Here is an 18,819-nt window from a genome sequence, read left to right on the forward strand (position 1 = left end):
TCAAAGGTCCTCGGTCACCAATCCTATTTTATCTCACCTCGCACTGTTCACATCCGTGTTGTCCCACTGAGTACCACAGGGTACATTTAATAAGCTGTACATTACTCTAACAATATGCTGCAAAACTGGTTAATGTGCAAGAAAAGCTCATTAACTCCAATGCCTATTTAAATACAACGTATCTACAATTTTCCCCAGAATGCTTGCGCTTCCTGAGCTAGACATAAAATACCTTAAAACAGGTTTGGACATGAATCTGAGACCCCATAAGCAAACTAAGATACCTAGAGAAAGAAGAAAAGCAAACCGCTTCTGGTAGCTCTCATTACTATTTGTTTGCACTCTAAATATACTTTAGATTGATCTAATAAACTGAATAAGATAACAAATTCAGTATTTTAATTTTCTAACCTATATTGTTATATATTGATCTTGCTTTTTACCACTTAATATAAACAATGTATACATTTCACAGCCTACTAAATTCTCCATATATTCTTAACCCTGTCACCTGGGTGACTGGATTTAATCATGCTATAGTCTGCAACAGAGCATGAAACTTGCAGGGTTCTTTTTTTGTTTTTAATAACAAATCCAATTGTGTTCAGTATTAGTATTTAAATCAAAGAAGTTCAGGATATTGAAGTTATTTTACAGTTACATTTCAATGTTTTTTAATAGAAATTAAAAAACTCCTAATTTATCAATTAAAAAGAACATATCTAATCCATCATTGGATGCAGAAAGGTTTTAGAGATATTTATGATTTCTATTTTAAATTATTTGAATTTCACAAATTGTTTCTGAATGAAATTCTATCAAACGCTGCAGTGACTTACAATAATAAACTACAGTATCAATTAAGCTTATACAATAAATTACAAGACGGTAAGCATAAGGTGCTATTCTGTCTGCCCTAAAGTCTTTTCAGGATGTTACCACGTAGGCATCATGTCCGGGAACCAGACTCTACCGAGATGTTTTGAAACTTCCCAGTGGATCTGCTCTAAGCTGTATTTCTGGTCAGGAATCAGAACTTCCTCCATAATAGAAAGCTGCGAGAGACGGCCGCCACACATCTTCACAAACTCAACAAAGGCACTGCAAGAGACTTCACACTCTCCTAGGCCAACAGCTGACAAATACTTGCACCGCTCTGCAATACGGATCAACTCCTCATCCAGTGGCCGTAATCCATTGGCGCACACGACCAATTCAACCAACCGAGGACACGTCATCCCAACGCGGCCAAGTACATCTTTGCTTACCGATCTTCCAAAGTAAAGGTGAGTGACAGGTATTTCATAGCGAAAGAATGGGTCAAACTCTTCTTCATACAAGAAAAAATACATGACTAAGTTCACTTTAGGAGAATGCTTGATGAAAGCGTCCCAGCTGCTCTTCTGAATCGTGTGGAACTGAGTCTGTCCAGGATTTTCACTGACAACATCGATGCGCAAGTGTTCTAACCTGACATGTTTTTCAGAAGACAAGGCGAGCAGCAGCTCATCGCTCAGCAGATGGTAGTTGAGCGCCAACTCACGTAAACCATGACACTGATCAGCCACACAAAGGATTCCTTGCAAAGCAGAACATTACGGAATGGGTTATACAGGTAAATATACCAGTACTTGAATAAGAAACATAAGAATTTGTTTCTGTATATCAAAAAGTTGCAAAGAATATGCATTTCAATATAGAATCATTATCCAATATTAAAATTAAATCTTACTGGACAACCAAAACACGAATCTTTTGTCACGTGACCAGCGTCGTGTGACTTCTTTGTGCAAAGTAAGATATACATATATTATGTGTTGTATACTTTCCCTTGGGAGTTGATTCTTGTATGTGGCAAACATAAGATTTACATACTCTTAACTGTTCCATCCTGCCGTAAGTCTATCTATAAATGCAAGTTCATAATAAATCACAGAATCATACAATGGCTTGGGTTGGAAGGGACCTCAAGGATCATGAATCTCCAACCCCCCTGCCACAGGCAGGGCCACCAACCTCCCCATTTAATACTAGACCAGGCTGCCCAGGGCCCCATCCAACCTGGTTTTGAACACCTCCAGGGACGGGTCATCCTCCTTGGGCAGCCTGTTCCAGCACCTCACCACTCTCATCATAAAGAACCTCCCCCTGATATTTAACCTAAATCTTCCTTTTTTCATCTTAAAACCATTTCCCCTTGTCCTGCTGTTCTCTACTATTTCACAGATTTGAGTCCCCTCCTGTTTGCAGGCTCCCTTTAGGTACTGGAAGGCTGCAATGAGGTCACTCCGCAGCCTTCTCTTCCCCAGGCTGAATAAGCCCCTTCTGCCTGTCTTCATAGGGAAGGTGCTCCAGCCCTCTGATCATCTTTGGGGCCCGACTCTGGACCCTCTCCAACAGCTGTCTTTCTTGTACTGGAGGTGCCAGACCTGGACACAATATGCCAGATGGGGCCTCACAGGGGCAGAATAGAAAACGACAATCAACTCCCTCTCTCTGCTGGCCACCCCTCTTCTGATGGAGTCCAGGATATCATTTGCTTTCTGAACTGCAAGAGCACAGTGCTGGCTCACATTCAGTTTTTCATCCACCAAGACCCTCAGGTCCTTCTCTATAGGGCTACTCTCAAAGATTGCTCCTCCCAGTCAGCATATATGCCTGGGATTCCTCCAGCCCAAGTGCAAAACCTTGCACTTAGCTGTGTTAAACCTCATTAGATTCACCCACCCTGGAAGCATACTGCCCATGACTATATCTGATCAAGCAGCCAAGAACAAAATCCGACTGCCACCCAAGGAACAGACATTTAATGAATGCTACATTTTCATTAAATACAGAAGATACAAGGTAAGTTCAATACTGATCATCCCAGCAGCAGTACTCAAACTACTTCTCTGTCCTGCACTATTGTTAAGAACACAATTCTTAAGAACTGATCTAGTACCAAACATCTACTCTCCCTCAAATCTGCACTTTGAAGACACATTATACACTTTAAGTGTATTAGCAAGTAACTGCTTTTGTGCAACTCATCACCTTTTTGATTCAGTTCAAGTTCTTCAACAGTTTGTAGCAATCTAATAATATTAACAGTCCCGTGGGAAAAAAAAAAAAAAAAAAAAAATCACTAGATCATAGAAGGAGATCAGGTTGGTCAAGGAGGACCTGCCCTTCATGAACCCATGCTGGCTGGGCCTGATCACCTGGTTGTCCCACACATGCCACGTGATCAGGGGACGGAGTTGGGGCCGGTCTTGTTTAACATTTTCATCAATGATCTTGATAAGGGGATAGTGGCCACCTTCAGCAAGTTTGCTAATGATACGAAGTTGGGAGGATTGGCTGACACACCTGAAGACTGTGCTGCCATTCAGCGAGACCTGGACAGGCTGGAGAGCTGGGCAGAAAAAAACCAGATGAGGTTTAACAAAAGCAAGTGTAGAGTCTTGCATCTGGGGAGGAATAATTCCATGCACCAGTACAGGTTGGGGGATGACCTGCTGGAGAGGAGCTCTGCAAGTGAGGGACCTGGGTGTCCTGGTGGACGACAGGTTGGCCATGAGCCAGCAGTGTGCCCTTGTGGCCAAAAAGGCCAATGGCATCCTGGGATGCATTAAAAAGAGCATGGCCAGCAGGTTGAGGGAGGTGATCCTCCCCCTCTACTCTGCCCTGGTAAGGCCTCATCTGGAGTGCTGTGTCCAGTTCTGGGCTCCCCAGTACGAAAAAGACAAGGATCTCTTGGAAAGAGTCCAGCGGAGGGCCACAAAAATGGCGAAGAGCCTGAAGCATCAGTCTTATGAAGAAAGGCTGAGTGAACTGGGCCTGTTCAGCCTTGAGAAAAGAAGACTGAGAGGGGACCTGATCCAGGTCTATAGATATCTCAGGTGTGGGGGGCAGAGTGGCAAAGCCAGACTCTTTTCAGCAGTATGTGGAGACAGGAGAAGGGGAAACAGCTGGAAACTGGAGCATATGAAGTTCCACACAAATGTGCGCAAGAACTTCTTTACAGTGAGGGTGACGGAGCACTGGAACAGGCTGCCCAGGAAGGTTGTGGAGTCTCCTTCTCTGGAGATATTCAAGACCCACCTCAACGCTTACTTGCAACCTGGTGTAGGGAACCTGCTTTGGCAGGGAGGTTGGGGATTCACGATCCTTGAGGTCCCTTCCAACCCCTACGATTCTGTGATCTCCCCCAAGACTATCTGCTCCATAACCTTCCCTGGCACCGAGGTCAGGCTAACAGGCCTGTAGCTCCCTGGATCCTCCTTACAACCCTTCTTGTAGATGGGAGTCACACTGGCAAGCCTTCTGGGACCTCACTAGTCAACAAGGAGTGCAGATGGATAATGGCAAGCAGCTCAGCTATCTCCTCTGCCAGTTCTCTCAGCACTCTCGGGTGAATCCCATCTGGTCCCATGGACAATTCAGCTGGAGTAGTAGGCCTCTGACTGATTCCTCCCGAACTGCAGGGGTTCTGTCTGCACCCCAGTCGAGACTACCAGGTCAGAAAGCGGAGTACCCCGAGGATAACTGGTCTGACCTTTAAAGACAGATGTAAAGAAGGCATTCAGAACCTCTGCCTTCTCCTTATCCTCAGTGATCACATTCCCAGACTCATCCAGTAAAGAATGGAGATTCTCTTTAGTCCTCATCTTACTGTTGATGTATTTATGTAAGAGTTTCTTGTTCCTTTTTACCCCAGAGGCCAGTTTGAGTTGAACCTGGACTTTTGCCTTTCTGATTTTCTCTCTATACATCTTAACAAATTCTCTGTACTCTTTCTGAGTTGCCTGTCCCTTCTCCCACAGGAGATAGATTTTCTTTTTCTCCCGGAGCCTCAAGAATAGCTCCCTATTCATCCATGCCAGTCTTCTTCCCCACGGCTCATTTTGCAGCTCAGGGGGACAGCCAGCTCCCGTGCCTTTTAGACTTCCTTCCTGAAGAATGACCAGCCATCTTGGACCCCTTTCTTAAGATTGGAACATAGGGGATTCCCCCTACTAGCCTTCTCAATAATTCAAAGTCCGCCCTCCAGAAGTCCAAGGTAGCAGTTTTGCTGTTCCCCCTCCTGGCTCCACCAAGAATCGAGAACTCTACCATTTCATGGTCACTCTGTCCAAGGCAGCCCCTGACCTCCACATCTCCCACCAGATTTTCTCTGTTTGCGAGCAGCAGGTCTAGCAGGGCAGTTCCTCTCATTGGCTATCTCACCAGCTGCATCAGAAAGTTACCCTCCATACACTCCAGAAACCTTCTAGACTGCTTCTTCTGTGCTGTGTTGTATTTCCAGCATATGTTGGAGGAAACTGAACTCCCCCATGAGCACAAGGGCTGTCGACTGCACAGCTTCCACCAGCTGCTCATAGAATTCCTCATCTGTCTCTTCATCCTGGTTCGATGGTCTGTAGCAGACATCCACCAGGAAGTCTGTACTGTCAGCTCTTCCCCTGATCTTTACCCATAGGGGTTCGACCTTATTATCCCCAGCCTCAAGTTCAATGACATCAAAGCACTCTCTAGTATAGAGAGCCAGGCCACCACCCCTCTTTCCTTGCCTATCCCTTCTGAAGAGTTTGTAGTCAGCCATTGCAGCACTTCAGTCATGGGAGAGGTCCCACCATGTTTCCGTAATGGCAACTAGGTCATAGTTAACCTGGCGCACAGTGGCTTCCAACTCTTCTTGTTTGATGTCCATGCTGCATGCATTGGTGTAGATGCACTTCAGCTGAGCCCCTCGCCTCACCCCTAATCCCATCACCATTCCCCAAGGCTCATTTCTAGCAGGCCTGGTTTTATCCCTTTCCCCCTTCCGATCTAGTTTAAAGCCCTCTCTACAAGTCTCACCAACTCCTGGGCAAGGATCCATTTCCCCCTTTGGAATAGGTGATACCCATCGGCAGCCCCCATACCAAGTGCCAAGAAGACAGCCCCATGATGAAAGAACCCAAAATCTTTGCGCTTGCACCAGCATCTCAGCCATGTGTTTATAAGGTGAGTTTTCCTGAGTCTCTCAGAGTCCTTCCCCACCACCATAGGAATAAAGGCAAATACTACTTGTATGCCTGCTCCATCAACTAACTTCCCCAGTCCCCTAAAATCATTTTTTATAGTCCTTAGGCTTCTGTTAGTGACCTCATCACTGCCAGCCTGGACTATCAATAGAGGATAATAATCAGAGAGGCAGACCAGACTAGGAAGTTTTCTAGAAATATCCCTGATCCAGGCCACAGGGAGGCAGCACACTTCCCTATGGGTAGGAGCAGGCCAACATATTGGGCACTCAGTTCCTCTCAGAAGAGAGTCACCTATGACTATCACCCTCCTTTCTTTACTGAAGGAGGCAGTCTTTTAAGGAGAGGTGGTCGGCTCCATGCTTGAAAAGCTTGGAGGCAATCCTCCCACCTCATTCTCAGCCACCTCACCCTCCAGTTTCAGGGCTTCAAACCTATTACATACAGGCACCTGGGTAACCAAGGTAGGTCAGGATGGGCACCGCCTGCATCTCTGAGCTGCGACCTGCTGCTATTCCTTCTCTCTTCTCAAGCTGGCTCTCTCAGTTTGACCATGGCAAGAGACAAGGTCCACTACAGTTTGGGGGTTGCAATCTCTGCTTCTTTCTGGCAGAGTCACACCACCAGTCTATCTCCCTCTCATGCTCTCTGATGGTTCTTAATCTCTCTACCTCCTTTCTAAGCTCCACCACCAGGCTGAGCAGTTCGTCCACATGCTTGCACCTCACTCAGGTGTCATCCTTCCCATCCTCTCCCAGCAGCAGCAGGCTTAGGCATTCCCTGCAGCCGGAGACCTCAACCATCACATTTCTGGGCAGGCCCTCTGTCTGGGTTGCCACAGTCTTCTTGGGGCAAGCATGCTGTCTGGCAGAGACCATGTTTGAACCTGGGGTCTCCAGGTCTGTCAGTAGGAGAGTGGTCTCCTAAGCTAAGACAAAAACACTGACATGCCCTGCCACAAGACCAACCTCCCACACCTACTGATACAATAATTGGCAGTGTGGGCTGCACTCACACTCTGACTTCCCTCCCTGTTATGGGTGGACAGTAAAACCCTTTTCTTACCTGGCACGCTAGGTGAGCGCAAGCTAGATTCTGCCCTCCCGAGAGCTGCTTTTAGCCTCGCGGAAAGGGGTCAAGGTCAAGCTCAGAGGTAAGAGAGGGCATTGCTGGCTCCACCCCAACTGACTCAGCAGCCTGCCCACAAGCTGCCAGCTGCTGCCAGCCCCCCTGCACCACCACAGTGCTTTTGTTGACTTCAAAAAAGCCACAGAAAGAGCTTTCTGGTCAGCCTTTTGCTTTAGGTCCCTTACCCAGTGCAGTCTTACCTGCCCTGAAGCTGGTCTCTGCAGCAATGACCGTTTCACAAGGTAGGAGGGTGTTTAAACTCAACCCTAAACTCAACCCACACTATTTTTTTTCAGGGGCTCATTAGATTTGACCAAATTGAAAGCATACAGTAAAGTAAACAGAACAGTTGCTTACCAGCTGGAGACACATGAGGACAACTACTCATTTTCAAGAGTTTGAGCGTGTCACTGTTGTTAGCCACTAGCACTTTGAGAGACGGATCATCTACTGGTGTATCATCGATCTTAAGTGAAGAGAGTGACTTGGAGTTTACGAACACCACTGTCAGTGCAGAAATAAAGTGAGACTGGAAAAGAAAGTTTAAATGAAACACTGGTATCTGAAAAATCTTAGCAGTTTTGTACTGTATATAGTTGTATACAATATCCTGACTTTCAGCAGCTACTGTAAGTCTTTAACCTGATATCACAATCAAAAATAGTATACATTTTTCAGCAAGGAAAAGTTTAATAACTTTTCTTATCATATTAATTATTTGGCAAACCAGAATGTCTAACATGAAACAGAAAAAAACCTGAGAAACTGACCCAGTACAATCCACTATGTAAACTTCAAGCTATAGGAAAACCACAACCAAAGAGAAAGCATATAGACTCTAAATTTAGATAATAATTTAGAAGCAGTGCTCTTAAAGCAGCATCTGAGTAAAAATTCCCATGCAGTGTGAGTTAGGCTGCATTGATGAGATGCGCTCAAGTGCGGCAAGCCTGTACTGTTGTTACATGTGCCCAAAGGCAAATGGTACTACTGGCTGGCAGAGTACATAGGGTAGGAATGAATCTTAGAAAGCTGACAGGAGTGGTTCACAGCCAAGGAACAGATGATCAATTATTTATGCTACTTAACCAGTAATTAGTGTAGGTCCAGTGTTCGAGGTCCTGAGCATCTCTGGGTAACAACTGAAAATCACTAGTAAAGAAAGACAGCCCAGAATGCCTTCACTTGAAAAATCATGGAAAAAGGAGCAGACTTCTGGTACTATGGAAGTGAATAACTAGCTTATAATCACAATTTCTTAAAAGATTTACCGAAGAAGTAAAGAAAATACATCTCCTATGCATTATATTAACTACTCCACAAATGTACCTGTTACTTTCATTCCAGTATCGTTTCTGGATTGTTCATGTTGCTCGAACTGAATACAGTTATGTGGAAAGGCTTGGCAATGGTACTGCTCATTCTTATACAATGTGCTTTTTGTTACATTTAGAACAAGAATACTTTCAAATTAAATAAACCAGCAATGTCAGTTCACGTAAATGAAAACTGAATGTTCAGATCAGAAGCATGAGGCTTTAGGCACCACTCCCAAGTACACTGACAATACTCTGATTACGTATGTTACAGACCAAGGAGAAAAAGATGATAACTGATATTCTCACTTTGTATTCAGAAAGTGCTGGTACTGTGTTTGATATACTCTGGATTTAAAATGTAACCTCCTCTAAGAAGGATACTGAAAAGAAAAATGAAATGAACTCAAGAAAATCAGCTCATCTGAAACCACAGTTCAAAGAATTAATAGAAGACAGGCAATTGTTCTTTGCGTCGTAAGCACCACAAGGCAAATTATTCTCAAGAGTTGATTTAGGCGCATCTTGAATATATTTTTAGAAGGAACACGTGAACCTATTGGTAATAAAAAGGAAGTCTGTATTTTAGAAGAACTGACACTTCATAAGTCTACAGCATGAATGACTACAACTCATTCTTTAGCTTGTACAACACGACTCCAGAGGAAAACACAGAAGAGCTGAAGTAGCATTCCGATCAAGAATAAAATATGTAAGAGCTGAATGGACAAAATATTGTTAAACACATTAAGACTAAGTATTGTTCGCACTATGCTTAGGTTTCCTAACGGTCACGTCTCAAAGCACACTGAAAGAAAAAAAGGTACAAAAAAAACTCAAAGATCTGAAAAATGTCTTCGAAAATTAAGGATTAAAAACACATATTCAAGAAAAGTACATGACACGTCTGTGATCACTAACAAGGATAATAATTGATAATCCTTCTGCAGCTAACCTCACTTAAACCCTATATCCTACTTATTTTCCTGAGGTTGTCCCTACCTCTTCCTTGTCCTTGTTGACATCAGCAATGACATCATCTTATCCAGCTAACAGCCTAATTTTAACTGGCTCTTGACATACATGTGGGCTAGATTCAAGAATTGAGGCTGATAGACATCCATAATGTTCTTGCATAGAACTGCCCAGGTTACCACAGCTGCCCCTCAGCTCCTCAGCAACAGAGTCCTTCTACTTCACTAGCAGGACTGCTTGTTTAGAAGCATATAAGAGGGGATTGCTGGTTGTTTTTTTTTTTTTTTTTTTTTTTTTTACTTCTAGATAACGGACCTTCTAATGCAATCTAGTTTTGGATAAACAAGCCAAGTTAAAAAAAAAAAAAAAAGTCTGTCAGATTTCATAGATATGATGCAGTTTGCTTCTGAATCGAGCACTTAACTATGTGACATCAAGTAATAAAGATTTCCTTAAAGTTATATGAATGTAAAAAATATACTTACCAATGGCTGTAATTGCTACAGCAAGCTCCCACAGATTAAACTCTACCTCTTCGATTATAATCATTCTCCTAATAAGTCCTCAAGGCTAATGACTTAAAGCATGTTGCCCAAAGCTAACAGACAGGAATACTTAGAACAAGATCTGAACTAGCATCTCATGTGATGCAGAGAATGAATGAAACTTTAGTTACCCATCTCAGTAGATCATCTCAGTTCTTCCCCTTAGTCGAGCTCAATAATAAAGTTTATTTTTTGTTGTTTTTGTTTTTTTGCCAAAGGCTCATTTTTACAACATAGCTTTTCACAATGCAATATTTTTCTACAAAAATTTACATGCATTCAAATACCTTTGGTAAATCCATGAAGCTTGGCCGGGCAGTTGAAATTAGTCCAAGAGTTTTCAGAGAGCAATTCACAAGCTGCGATAAAATATCACAAGCTGCTTCTGCAGATTCCTTGCTACTGTCCACCTTAAAACAGAAGTAAATGTACTGAATCAGAAAACACTGCATCAAAATACAACCAGTACTGACATAAAGCAACTCTGTTTTCCATGGGTTTTTTTCCGCTGTATTTTCTGTCATATGATGGTAAAAAAAAATGCACTGGAATTTCACTAATGTCCTGTTTTATTTTTCTCTAAAAGACAGACATCAAAAACCCAATATAATTTGCTATCAATTTAGCAGGTTACTAAATATTCCGGTAAAATTTTGCATGATGAGAGACTAACTACACAGTCTGTTCCAAAGCATTTAATCCATATAAAATAAAAAATACATGAAGATTCTTTTGGCTCCAGAACCTATCAATGTGTTTTCTTTGTTATCAAAATGTGGGAATACTAGAAACTGTCCTCTGTGCAAGAAAGCCACTTGCTTCCTTTATGGTGACTAAGCTCATAGAAGAGCTTCTAGAGAATTAAGTACACTATTATTTGAAGCTATAAAGTTAGGTCTCCACCATTAATACCACAACAGATATGCTATGGATATTCTGTAAAGCTTGTTACAAAATTTAATCACTTAATGTACTTCCAGTCAATTTCCCCTAACGCGTACAGATATGCTTCCAGAACAGCCTTGTACATACAAATCTCATGACAGCTATGTAAGCCTACGTAACCACAAGATCAATTTTAGGCCTATCACAAGTCATGCTAACATGCCAGCAACTGATTTAGATCTGATAAACATTCATTTTCCATTTGAATAGTAAGATGAGGACTAAAGAGAATCTCCATTCTTTACGGGATGAGGCTGGGAATGTGATCACTGAAGATAAGGAGAAGGCAGAGGTTCTGAATGCCTTCTTTACGTCTGTCTTTGAAGGTCAGACAAAGTATCCTCAGGGTACTCCACTCTCTGACCTGGTAGTCTCGACTGGGGGACAGACAGAACCCCTGCGATTCGGGAGGACTCAGTCAGAGACCTACTACTCCAGCTGAACTGTCCATGGGGCCAGATGGGATTCACCCGAGAGTGCTGAGAGAACTGGCAGAGGAGATAGCTGAGCTGCTTGCCATTATCCATAGAATCATAGAATCACAAGGTTGGAAACGACCTGTAAGATCATCCAGTCCAACCGTCTCCTCATCACCATTGCCACCACTTGTACTAAACCATATCACGCAGCATGTCATCCAGACGCCTCTTGAACACTTCCAGTGACAGTGACTCCACCACCTTCCTGGGCAGGCCATTCCAGTGCCTGACCACTCTCTGAGAGAAAAAAATTCTTCCTTATGTCCAACCCAAACCTCCTCTGATACAACTTGCGGCCATTGCCCCATGTCCTGCTTGTTGCCTGGGAGAAGAGGCCAAATCCCTCTTCACCACAACCTCCCTTCAGGAAGTTGTACAGTGTAATGAGGTCTCCCCTGAGCATCCTCTTCTCCAGACTGAACAATCCCAGCTCCCTCAGCCGCTCCTCATAAGACTTGTGCTCCAGACCCCTCACCAGTTTCGTTGCCTTTCTCTGGACACGCTCCAGGACCTCAACATCTTTCCTGTAGTGAGGAGCCCAAAACTGAACGCAGTACTCGAGGTGCGGCCTCACGAGTGCTGAGTACAGGGGGATGATCACCTCCCTGCTTCTGCTGGCGACACTGCTTCTAATGCAGGCCAGGATGCTGTTGGCCCTCTTGGCCACCTGGGCACACTGTCGGCTCATGTTCAGCCAAGCATCAACCAACACCCCCAGGTCCTTCTCTTCTTCACACTCATCAAGTGCCCCTCACTGCAAGAAAGATATTGAGGCCCTGGAACATGTTCAAAGGAGGGCAACAAAGCTGGTGAGGGGTCTGGAACACAGGCCATATGAGGAGAGGCTGAAAGAGCTGGGAATGTTCAGCCTGGAGAAGATGAGGCTCAGGGGAGACCTGATTACTCTCTATAACTTCCTGAAGGGAGGTTGTAGTGAGCTGGGGGTCGGCCTCTTCTCTCGTGTCATTAGTGATAGGACCAGAGGGAATGGCTTCAAGCTACGGCAGGGGAGATTCAGGCTGGACATGAGGAAGTAATTACTTTTCAGAAAGGGCAGTCCATTCCAGTGCCTGACCACCCAGGGAGGTGGTGGAGTCACCGAGAGTGGGGGTGTTCAAGGAAAGGCTGGATGTTGTGTTGAGGGACATGGTTTAGTGGGAGCTATTGGGAATAGGTGAACGGTTGGACTGGATGATCTTTTAGGTCTTTTCCAACCTTGGTGATTCTATGAGTCTATGATCAAGCCACTCACCCCCAAGCCTATAACGCTGCATGGGGTTGTTGTGCCCAAAGTGGAGAACTCAACACTTGGCCTTGTTAAACCTCAACCCATTCACCTCAGCCCAGTGGTTCAGCCTGTCTAAATCCCTCAGAAGGGCCGCCCTACCCTCAGGCAGATCAACACCACCTCCCAGCTTGGCGTCATCTGCAAACTTACCGAGGGTGCACTCAATGCCCTAATCTAGGTCATCAAAAAAGATATTAAACAAAAAAGATATTAAATGGCCCCAGTACCAACCCCTGGGGGACACCACTTGAAATGGGTCGCCAGCTGGACTTCACTCCATTCACCACGACCCTCTGGGCACGGCCTTGTAGCCAGTTCCTTACCCAAAGAAGTGTATATCTGTTCAGACCACAGGCAGCCAGTTTCCCCAGAAGAAGCCTGTGAGGGACCGTGTCAAAGGCTGTGCTGAAGTCTAGGAAGACTACATCAACAGCCCTTCCCTCATCTATCAGTCTAGTCACCCAGTCAAAGAAAGAGATGAGGTTGGTCAAGCACGACCTGCCTTTCACAAACCTGTGTTGGCTGGGTCTGATCCCCTGGACACTGAGTACATGCTGTGCAATCTCATCCAAGATGATCTGCTCATAACCTTCCCTGGTACTGAGGTAAGGCTGACAGGCCTACAGTTCCCCGGATCCTCCTTATGGCCCTTCCTGAAGATGGGAGTCACATCAGCAAGCCTCCAATCCTCTGGGACCTCACCAGTTAACCAGGAGTGTTGACAGATAGCCAAGAGGGGCTCAGCAATCACCCCCGCCAGCTCCCTCAGCACCTGAGGGTGCAGCCCATCCGGTCCCATGGACTTGTGACTGTCCAGATGGAGGAGGAGCTCTCTGACTGTCTCCACCGGAACTGCTGGGGGCATATTCTGAGCAGCGTCCCAGACTTCCAGATCAGGGCATAAAAAGCCCAGAAGATCACTGATCTGGCTGTTAAAGGCAGATGTAAAGAAGGCATTGAGGATCTCAGCCCTCTCCTTGTCCTCAGTGGCCACATTCCCTGCTGCATCAAATATAGGATGAGAATTATCTTTGATTCTTCTTTTCCCGTTGATATATTTATAAAAGGATTTTTTATTGTTTTTTACTGCAGAGGCCAACCTGAGCTCAAGTTGGGCTTTCACCCTCCTAACTTCCTTCCTGCATACCTTAGCTACCTCTTTGTAATCTCCCTGAGCAGCCTGTCCCTTCTTCCAGAGGATGTAGACTCTCTTTTTCTCCTTGAGTCTCAACAGTAGTTCCTGGCTCATCCACACCGGTCGTCTTCCCCTACAGCTCGCCTTACGGCACTCAGGGACAGCCTGTTCTTGTGCCTTTAAGATTTCGGTCTTGAGGAGCGTCCAGGCTTCCTGGGCCCCTTTACCCTTAAGAAGCGACTGCCAAGGGACCCGCGCTACAAGCTCCCTGAACAGGTCAAAGTCTGCCCTCTGGAAGTTCAAGAAGGTAGTTCTGCTGGCCACTCTTTTGACATCCCCAAGAATGGAGAATTCTACAATTCTGTGGTCACTCTGCTCAAGACCACCCCCAACCTTCGCTTCTCCCATCAGTCATTCTCTATTAGTGAAGAGCAGCTCTAGCAGGGCACCAACCCTGGTAGGCTCTCCTACCAGTTGCGTAAGGAAGCAATCTTCCACGCAGTCTAGAAACCTCCTGGACTGCTTCCTCTGCGCTATATTATATTTCCAACATACATCAGGGAAGTTGAAGTCTCCCATCAGAACAAGTGCTGGTGATTGCGTGACTTCTGCAAGCTGCTCGTAGAATGCCTCATCCAACTCTTCGTCCTGATTAGGCAGTCTATAACAGACCCCCACCAAGATGCCACCCCTACAGGCCTTCCCCCTGATCCTTACCCATAGACACTCCACTCTATCATTCCCAACCCCAAGCTCTTCTACATCAAAACAGTCTTTAATATAAAGTGCCACACCACCACCCTTCTTTCCTTGTCTATCCCTTCAGAAGAGCTTGTAACCATCTAAGCACTCCAGTCATGGGAGTGGTCCCACCATGTTTCGGAAATAACAACAAGGTCATAATCTGCATCTGCATAATCTGCTCTCCTTGTTGACTGGTGAGGTCCCAGAAGGCTTGCCAGTGTGACTCCCATCTACAAGAAGGGTTGTAAGGAGGATCTGGGGAACTACAGGCCTGTTAGCCTGACCTCTGTGCCAGGGAAGGTTATGGAGCAGATAGTCTTGAGGGAGATCACAGAATCATAAGTGTTGGGAGGGACCTCAAGGATCAAGAATCTTCAACCTCCCTGCCAAAGCAGGTTCCCTACACCAGGTTGCAAGTAGGCGTTGAGGTGGGTCTTGAATATCTCCAGAGAAGGAGACTCCACAACCTTCCTGGGCAGCCTGTTCCAGTGCTCCATCATCCTCACCGTAAAGTTCTTGGGCACAATTGTGTGGAACTTCATATGCTCCAGTTTCCAGCTGTTTCCCCTTCTCCTGTCTCCACATACTGCTGAAAAGAGTCTGGCCTTGCCATTCTGCCTCCCAGATTCCTCCGGCCCAAATGCAGAACTTTGCACTTTGCAGTGTTGAACCTCATCAAGTTCACTCAGGCCCACCTTTCAAGCCTGTTGAGGTCCCTCTGAATGGCATCCCTTCCTTCCACCGTGTCAACTGCACCACTCAGCTTGGTGTCATCAGCAAACATGCTGAGGGTGCACTCGATTCTATCATCGATGTCACTGATAAAGATGTTAAAGAGCACCGGTCCCAAGACAGACCCCTGGGGAATGCCGCTCATTACCAGCCTCCACCTGGACATACAGCCATTGAGACCACCCTCTGCCTGCGGCCTTTCAACCAGTTTCTTATCCATCGAGTGGTCCACACATCAAATCCACATCCCTCCAGTTTGGAGATAAGGATGTGGTGGGGGACCATGAGCAAGGCCTTTGACAAGCCGAGCTAAATGACATAGGTTGCCTTGCCCTTGCCCACCTATGCCATTGCTCCATCATAGAAGGCCACCAGATTGGTTAAGCATGACTTTCCCCTGGTGCATGCTAGCTGTCTCAGATCACACACTTATTCCTCATGTGATCAAGCATGTCATCCAGGAGGATCTCTTCCAGGCACAGAGGTGAGGCTCACTGGCCTGTAGTTCCCCGGGTCCTCCTTGCTCACTTTCTTGTAAATGGGAGTGACGTGAGCCTTCCTCCAGTCATCCGGGACCTCATTTGAGAGCCACGACTTTTCAAATATGATGGAGAGCGGCTCGGCAACCACCTCAGCCAGCTCCTTCAGAACCCAGGGATGACACCATCAGGTCGCCCAGGGAAGCAGTGGTGTTGCCGTTGCTGGATGTGTTTAAGAAAAGGGCAGATGAAGTACTTAGAGACATGGCATAGTGGGCAATCTGGTGGTAGGCAGACAGTCAGACTAGATGATCTTAAACATCTTTTCCAATCTTAATTATTCCATGATCCTATAATGGCTCATGAATTTGCATGTGTTGAATTTGCCTAAGCGATCTCTGAACAGCTCCCCAACCAAGTTTTTCCTTCCTCAGACTCCCTCTCTTACCTCTAGCATCTGGGATTCCTGAGGGGCAGTCTTAAGAGTTACTGAATGCCTTCTTTGCTACAGTCATTACTGCTACATTCTTAATGTCCTCCATTACTAGGACACTGACATCTCATCCAGCAGCATGCCAACATTTTTCCTGGCCTTCTTACTGCTACTAACACTCAAAGAAGCCTTTATTGCTATCCAGTATACTGAACCTGAAAACCAAGTCTTCCAGACTGAGAACTGCCACATTCCCTCTTTAATAACTGAGGATCTTAATAACAAAGATCACGTCATAACTATGTCAATTACTGATATTAATATTTCTCATGCTTTAATATTTAATTAGATAAGCCACCGAAACTATCTCAAGTATCAGAGATAATTCCTAGAAACATTCATAATAAAGTAAAAAAAAAAAAGAAACAAAATCTAACTTGCATTAATTTTTAGAAAGTTATTATAAGAAAAACCTATAAAATACCTTACCTTGAAGCTTACATACTGCAAGTGATTGGAATGCCTCTTTATTATTTGCTTGATCAGTTCAGGATGTGTAGCCCTCAAGTAAGATGTAGCCGGTTGATTGAGTTCAAACTCAAAACACCTCCAGAGATCAGGCATATGAAACACCTGGTTCCAGCTTCGGCAGACCTGTGATGCATGAGCACGATCCAAAAGGGGCAAGTACTGAAATACCTGCAGGATAATGTCTTGGAGCAGGTTACCCCAGTCAGGACTCTGTACAACTGTGGCTTTGTCATCTACGCTCTTGTGCCTCTTGGATTCTTTTTCAGCTGTCTCTTCAGATGAACTGCTGTTGGCCTCATTAGTCTTCCTTCCTCGTTTCATTCTACAAAGATAAGAACACATTTTCCATGAACTGTGTAAATGTAACAGAGCTCAAATAAACCTAATGTTTATAGAAAACCATGGACAAAAAGATGCATGTTTTCTGCAACCACATTTTTCCAGAGGTCTGTTTCGTTACAGAAAGGAAATAAAACCATCAAGTACCAGTAAGTGTGAAATAGCAATCTAAGTCTTATTACCACCAAAACAAATAACTTTAATGTTACTTCTATAACCATTACCACAGCCAATCCACACACAACAGCAACTCTCAGTATTCCACTTATCTGAGAATGCTCTACACCTAACTTGTTCCACTAGTTTGCCCATTATTAGTTTACTTTCTCATCAGTGTTCTTCCAAACAATATTCTGAACACTCATTCAGTGCTCTCCCCCCACACACACCAGAAACAACACCATCTGAACTTGTAGGACAAAAGTTCAAATTGAAGTACTAAGAAATTTTTTAAAATCGATGTATTAATGCTTGCAGATGCATCTGATCTGTTTTTATTCTCAAGTAGGATTAATTTCTTTAAGCAAAAGATGTTATTTCAGCATGTTAGTCTTAAATCAATATCCTTAAAAACATGTCATCAAAAAAAAAAAAAAAGTTTTCATTTTTCCAACCAATTAATAGACTGTGAAAGATCACCAATAAAAATCTGAGAGGCTCAGCACTCCCTCTGCCTCTCCCCAGAACAGGAGATTAGAGGAATCAGTAAACTTTCTTCTGAATTATATTAAATTCAACAAGTCTGAATCCAAAGGTTACTCCATTCTCAGTAGCATGTACTTCATCCCCCACTTGTACTACTGATACCTTATATTACATACTGCGGATGAAAAAAACACCACATGTGAAACACATCACACATATGTACATCTGAAATTCAGTATCAGGTTTTGATCCATGTGTTCTCTCGACAGGATGAGGGGGAGAACTCTGGGGATGGAACAAAGTAAAAGTACAAGAATTCATACACTGAGATAAGGACAACTTAATAAGAAAGAGGGAAAGGAGAAGGAAAGTAAGAAATAAGATATGACGCAAAACACAATTACTTGTCACTCACTGACCTATGCCCAGCCACACCCTAAGTAACAGCAGCCCCCCCAGCCAACTTCCCCAGTTTATTTTCTGCATGGCTCCCTAAGGCATGGAATTTCAAATGAAGTTTAACGGATGCCTGTCCAGTTCACTTGTTATCTAGATGATTAACTTTCTATGCCATGAACAGCAACCAAGCAAAAGTCTAGAAGTCTTTTAAAGAGGGAAAAAAAAAAAAAAAAAAAAAAAAAAAAAAAAAGTTTTAACATCCACCACATCATGGATTGTTTTCCCAAAGTGGGCATCTCCTCGAGTACCCATGAAACACCTAAATAGCACCTCCTACTCACAAGATAATAGCAACCTATCAGTTGAGGTCTGGAAATAAAATGTTGTGCTCAAAGCTGAACACACAGTCATCAAAGACTGATGAACACCACTAGTCTCCTGGTTCTCTAATCCTACTAGCGCTGGCAGCAATCACAAGATCACAGGAGAGCAAAAGTCTCCTCTCACTTGCTGACAACTACTTACTGTGGTCCACAGCTCATGGCTATAAGCCCATGCCAAATATTGCTGCTGCAGTGAAACAAGCTCTCCTAAGAAAGAGCTTTGTTGCTGAGCTGCTACCTTCACTTGCACATATTGGTATGCAGGAAAACTGAATATAGCAACATATCATCTTCAGCTAGCAGAAAGATGAA

At 44.5% G+C, this 18,819-nt stretch overlaps 1 protein-coding gene across 1 annotated transcript; it reads right to left on the reverse strand.

Moving 5' to 3' along the window:
• Positions 1-935: 935 nt before the first annotated feature.
• Positions 936-17,062, reverse strand: FBXL3 (F-box and leucine rich repeat protein 3; the record flags this gene model as incomplete). The annotated part of the gene is made up of 4 exons (XM_079535270.1): positions 936-1,579; positions 7,497-7,668; positions 10,263-10,385; positions 16,700-17,062. The coding sequence occupies 4 exons, from the start codon at positions 17,060-17,062 to the stop codon at positions 936-938; spliced, it is 1,302 nt and encodes a 433-aa protein (XP_079391396.1).
• Positions 17,063-18,819: the final 1,757 nt, after the last annotated feature.

The sequence above is a fragment of the Tetrao urogallus genome (assembly GCF_951394365.1).
Source record: "Tetrao urogallus genome assembly, chromosome: 1".
Classification (NCBI taxonomy): Eukaryota; Metazoa; Chordata; class Aves; order Galliformes; family Phasianidae; genus Tetrao; species Tetrao urogallus.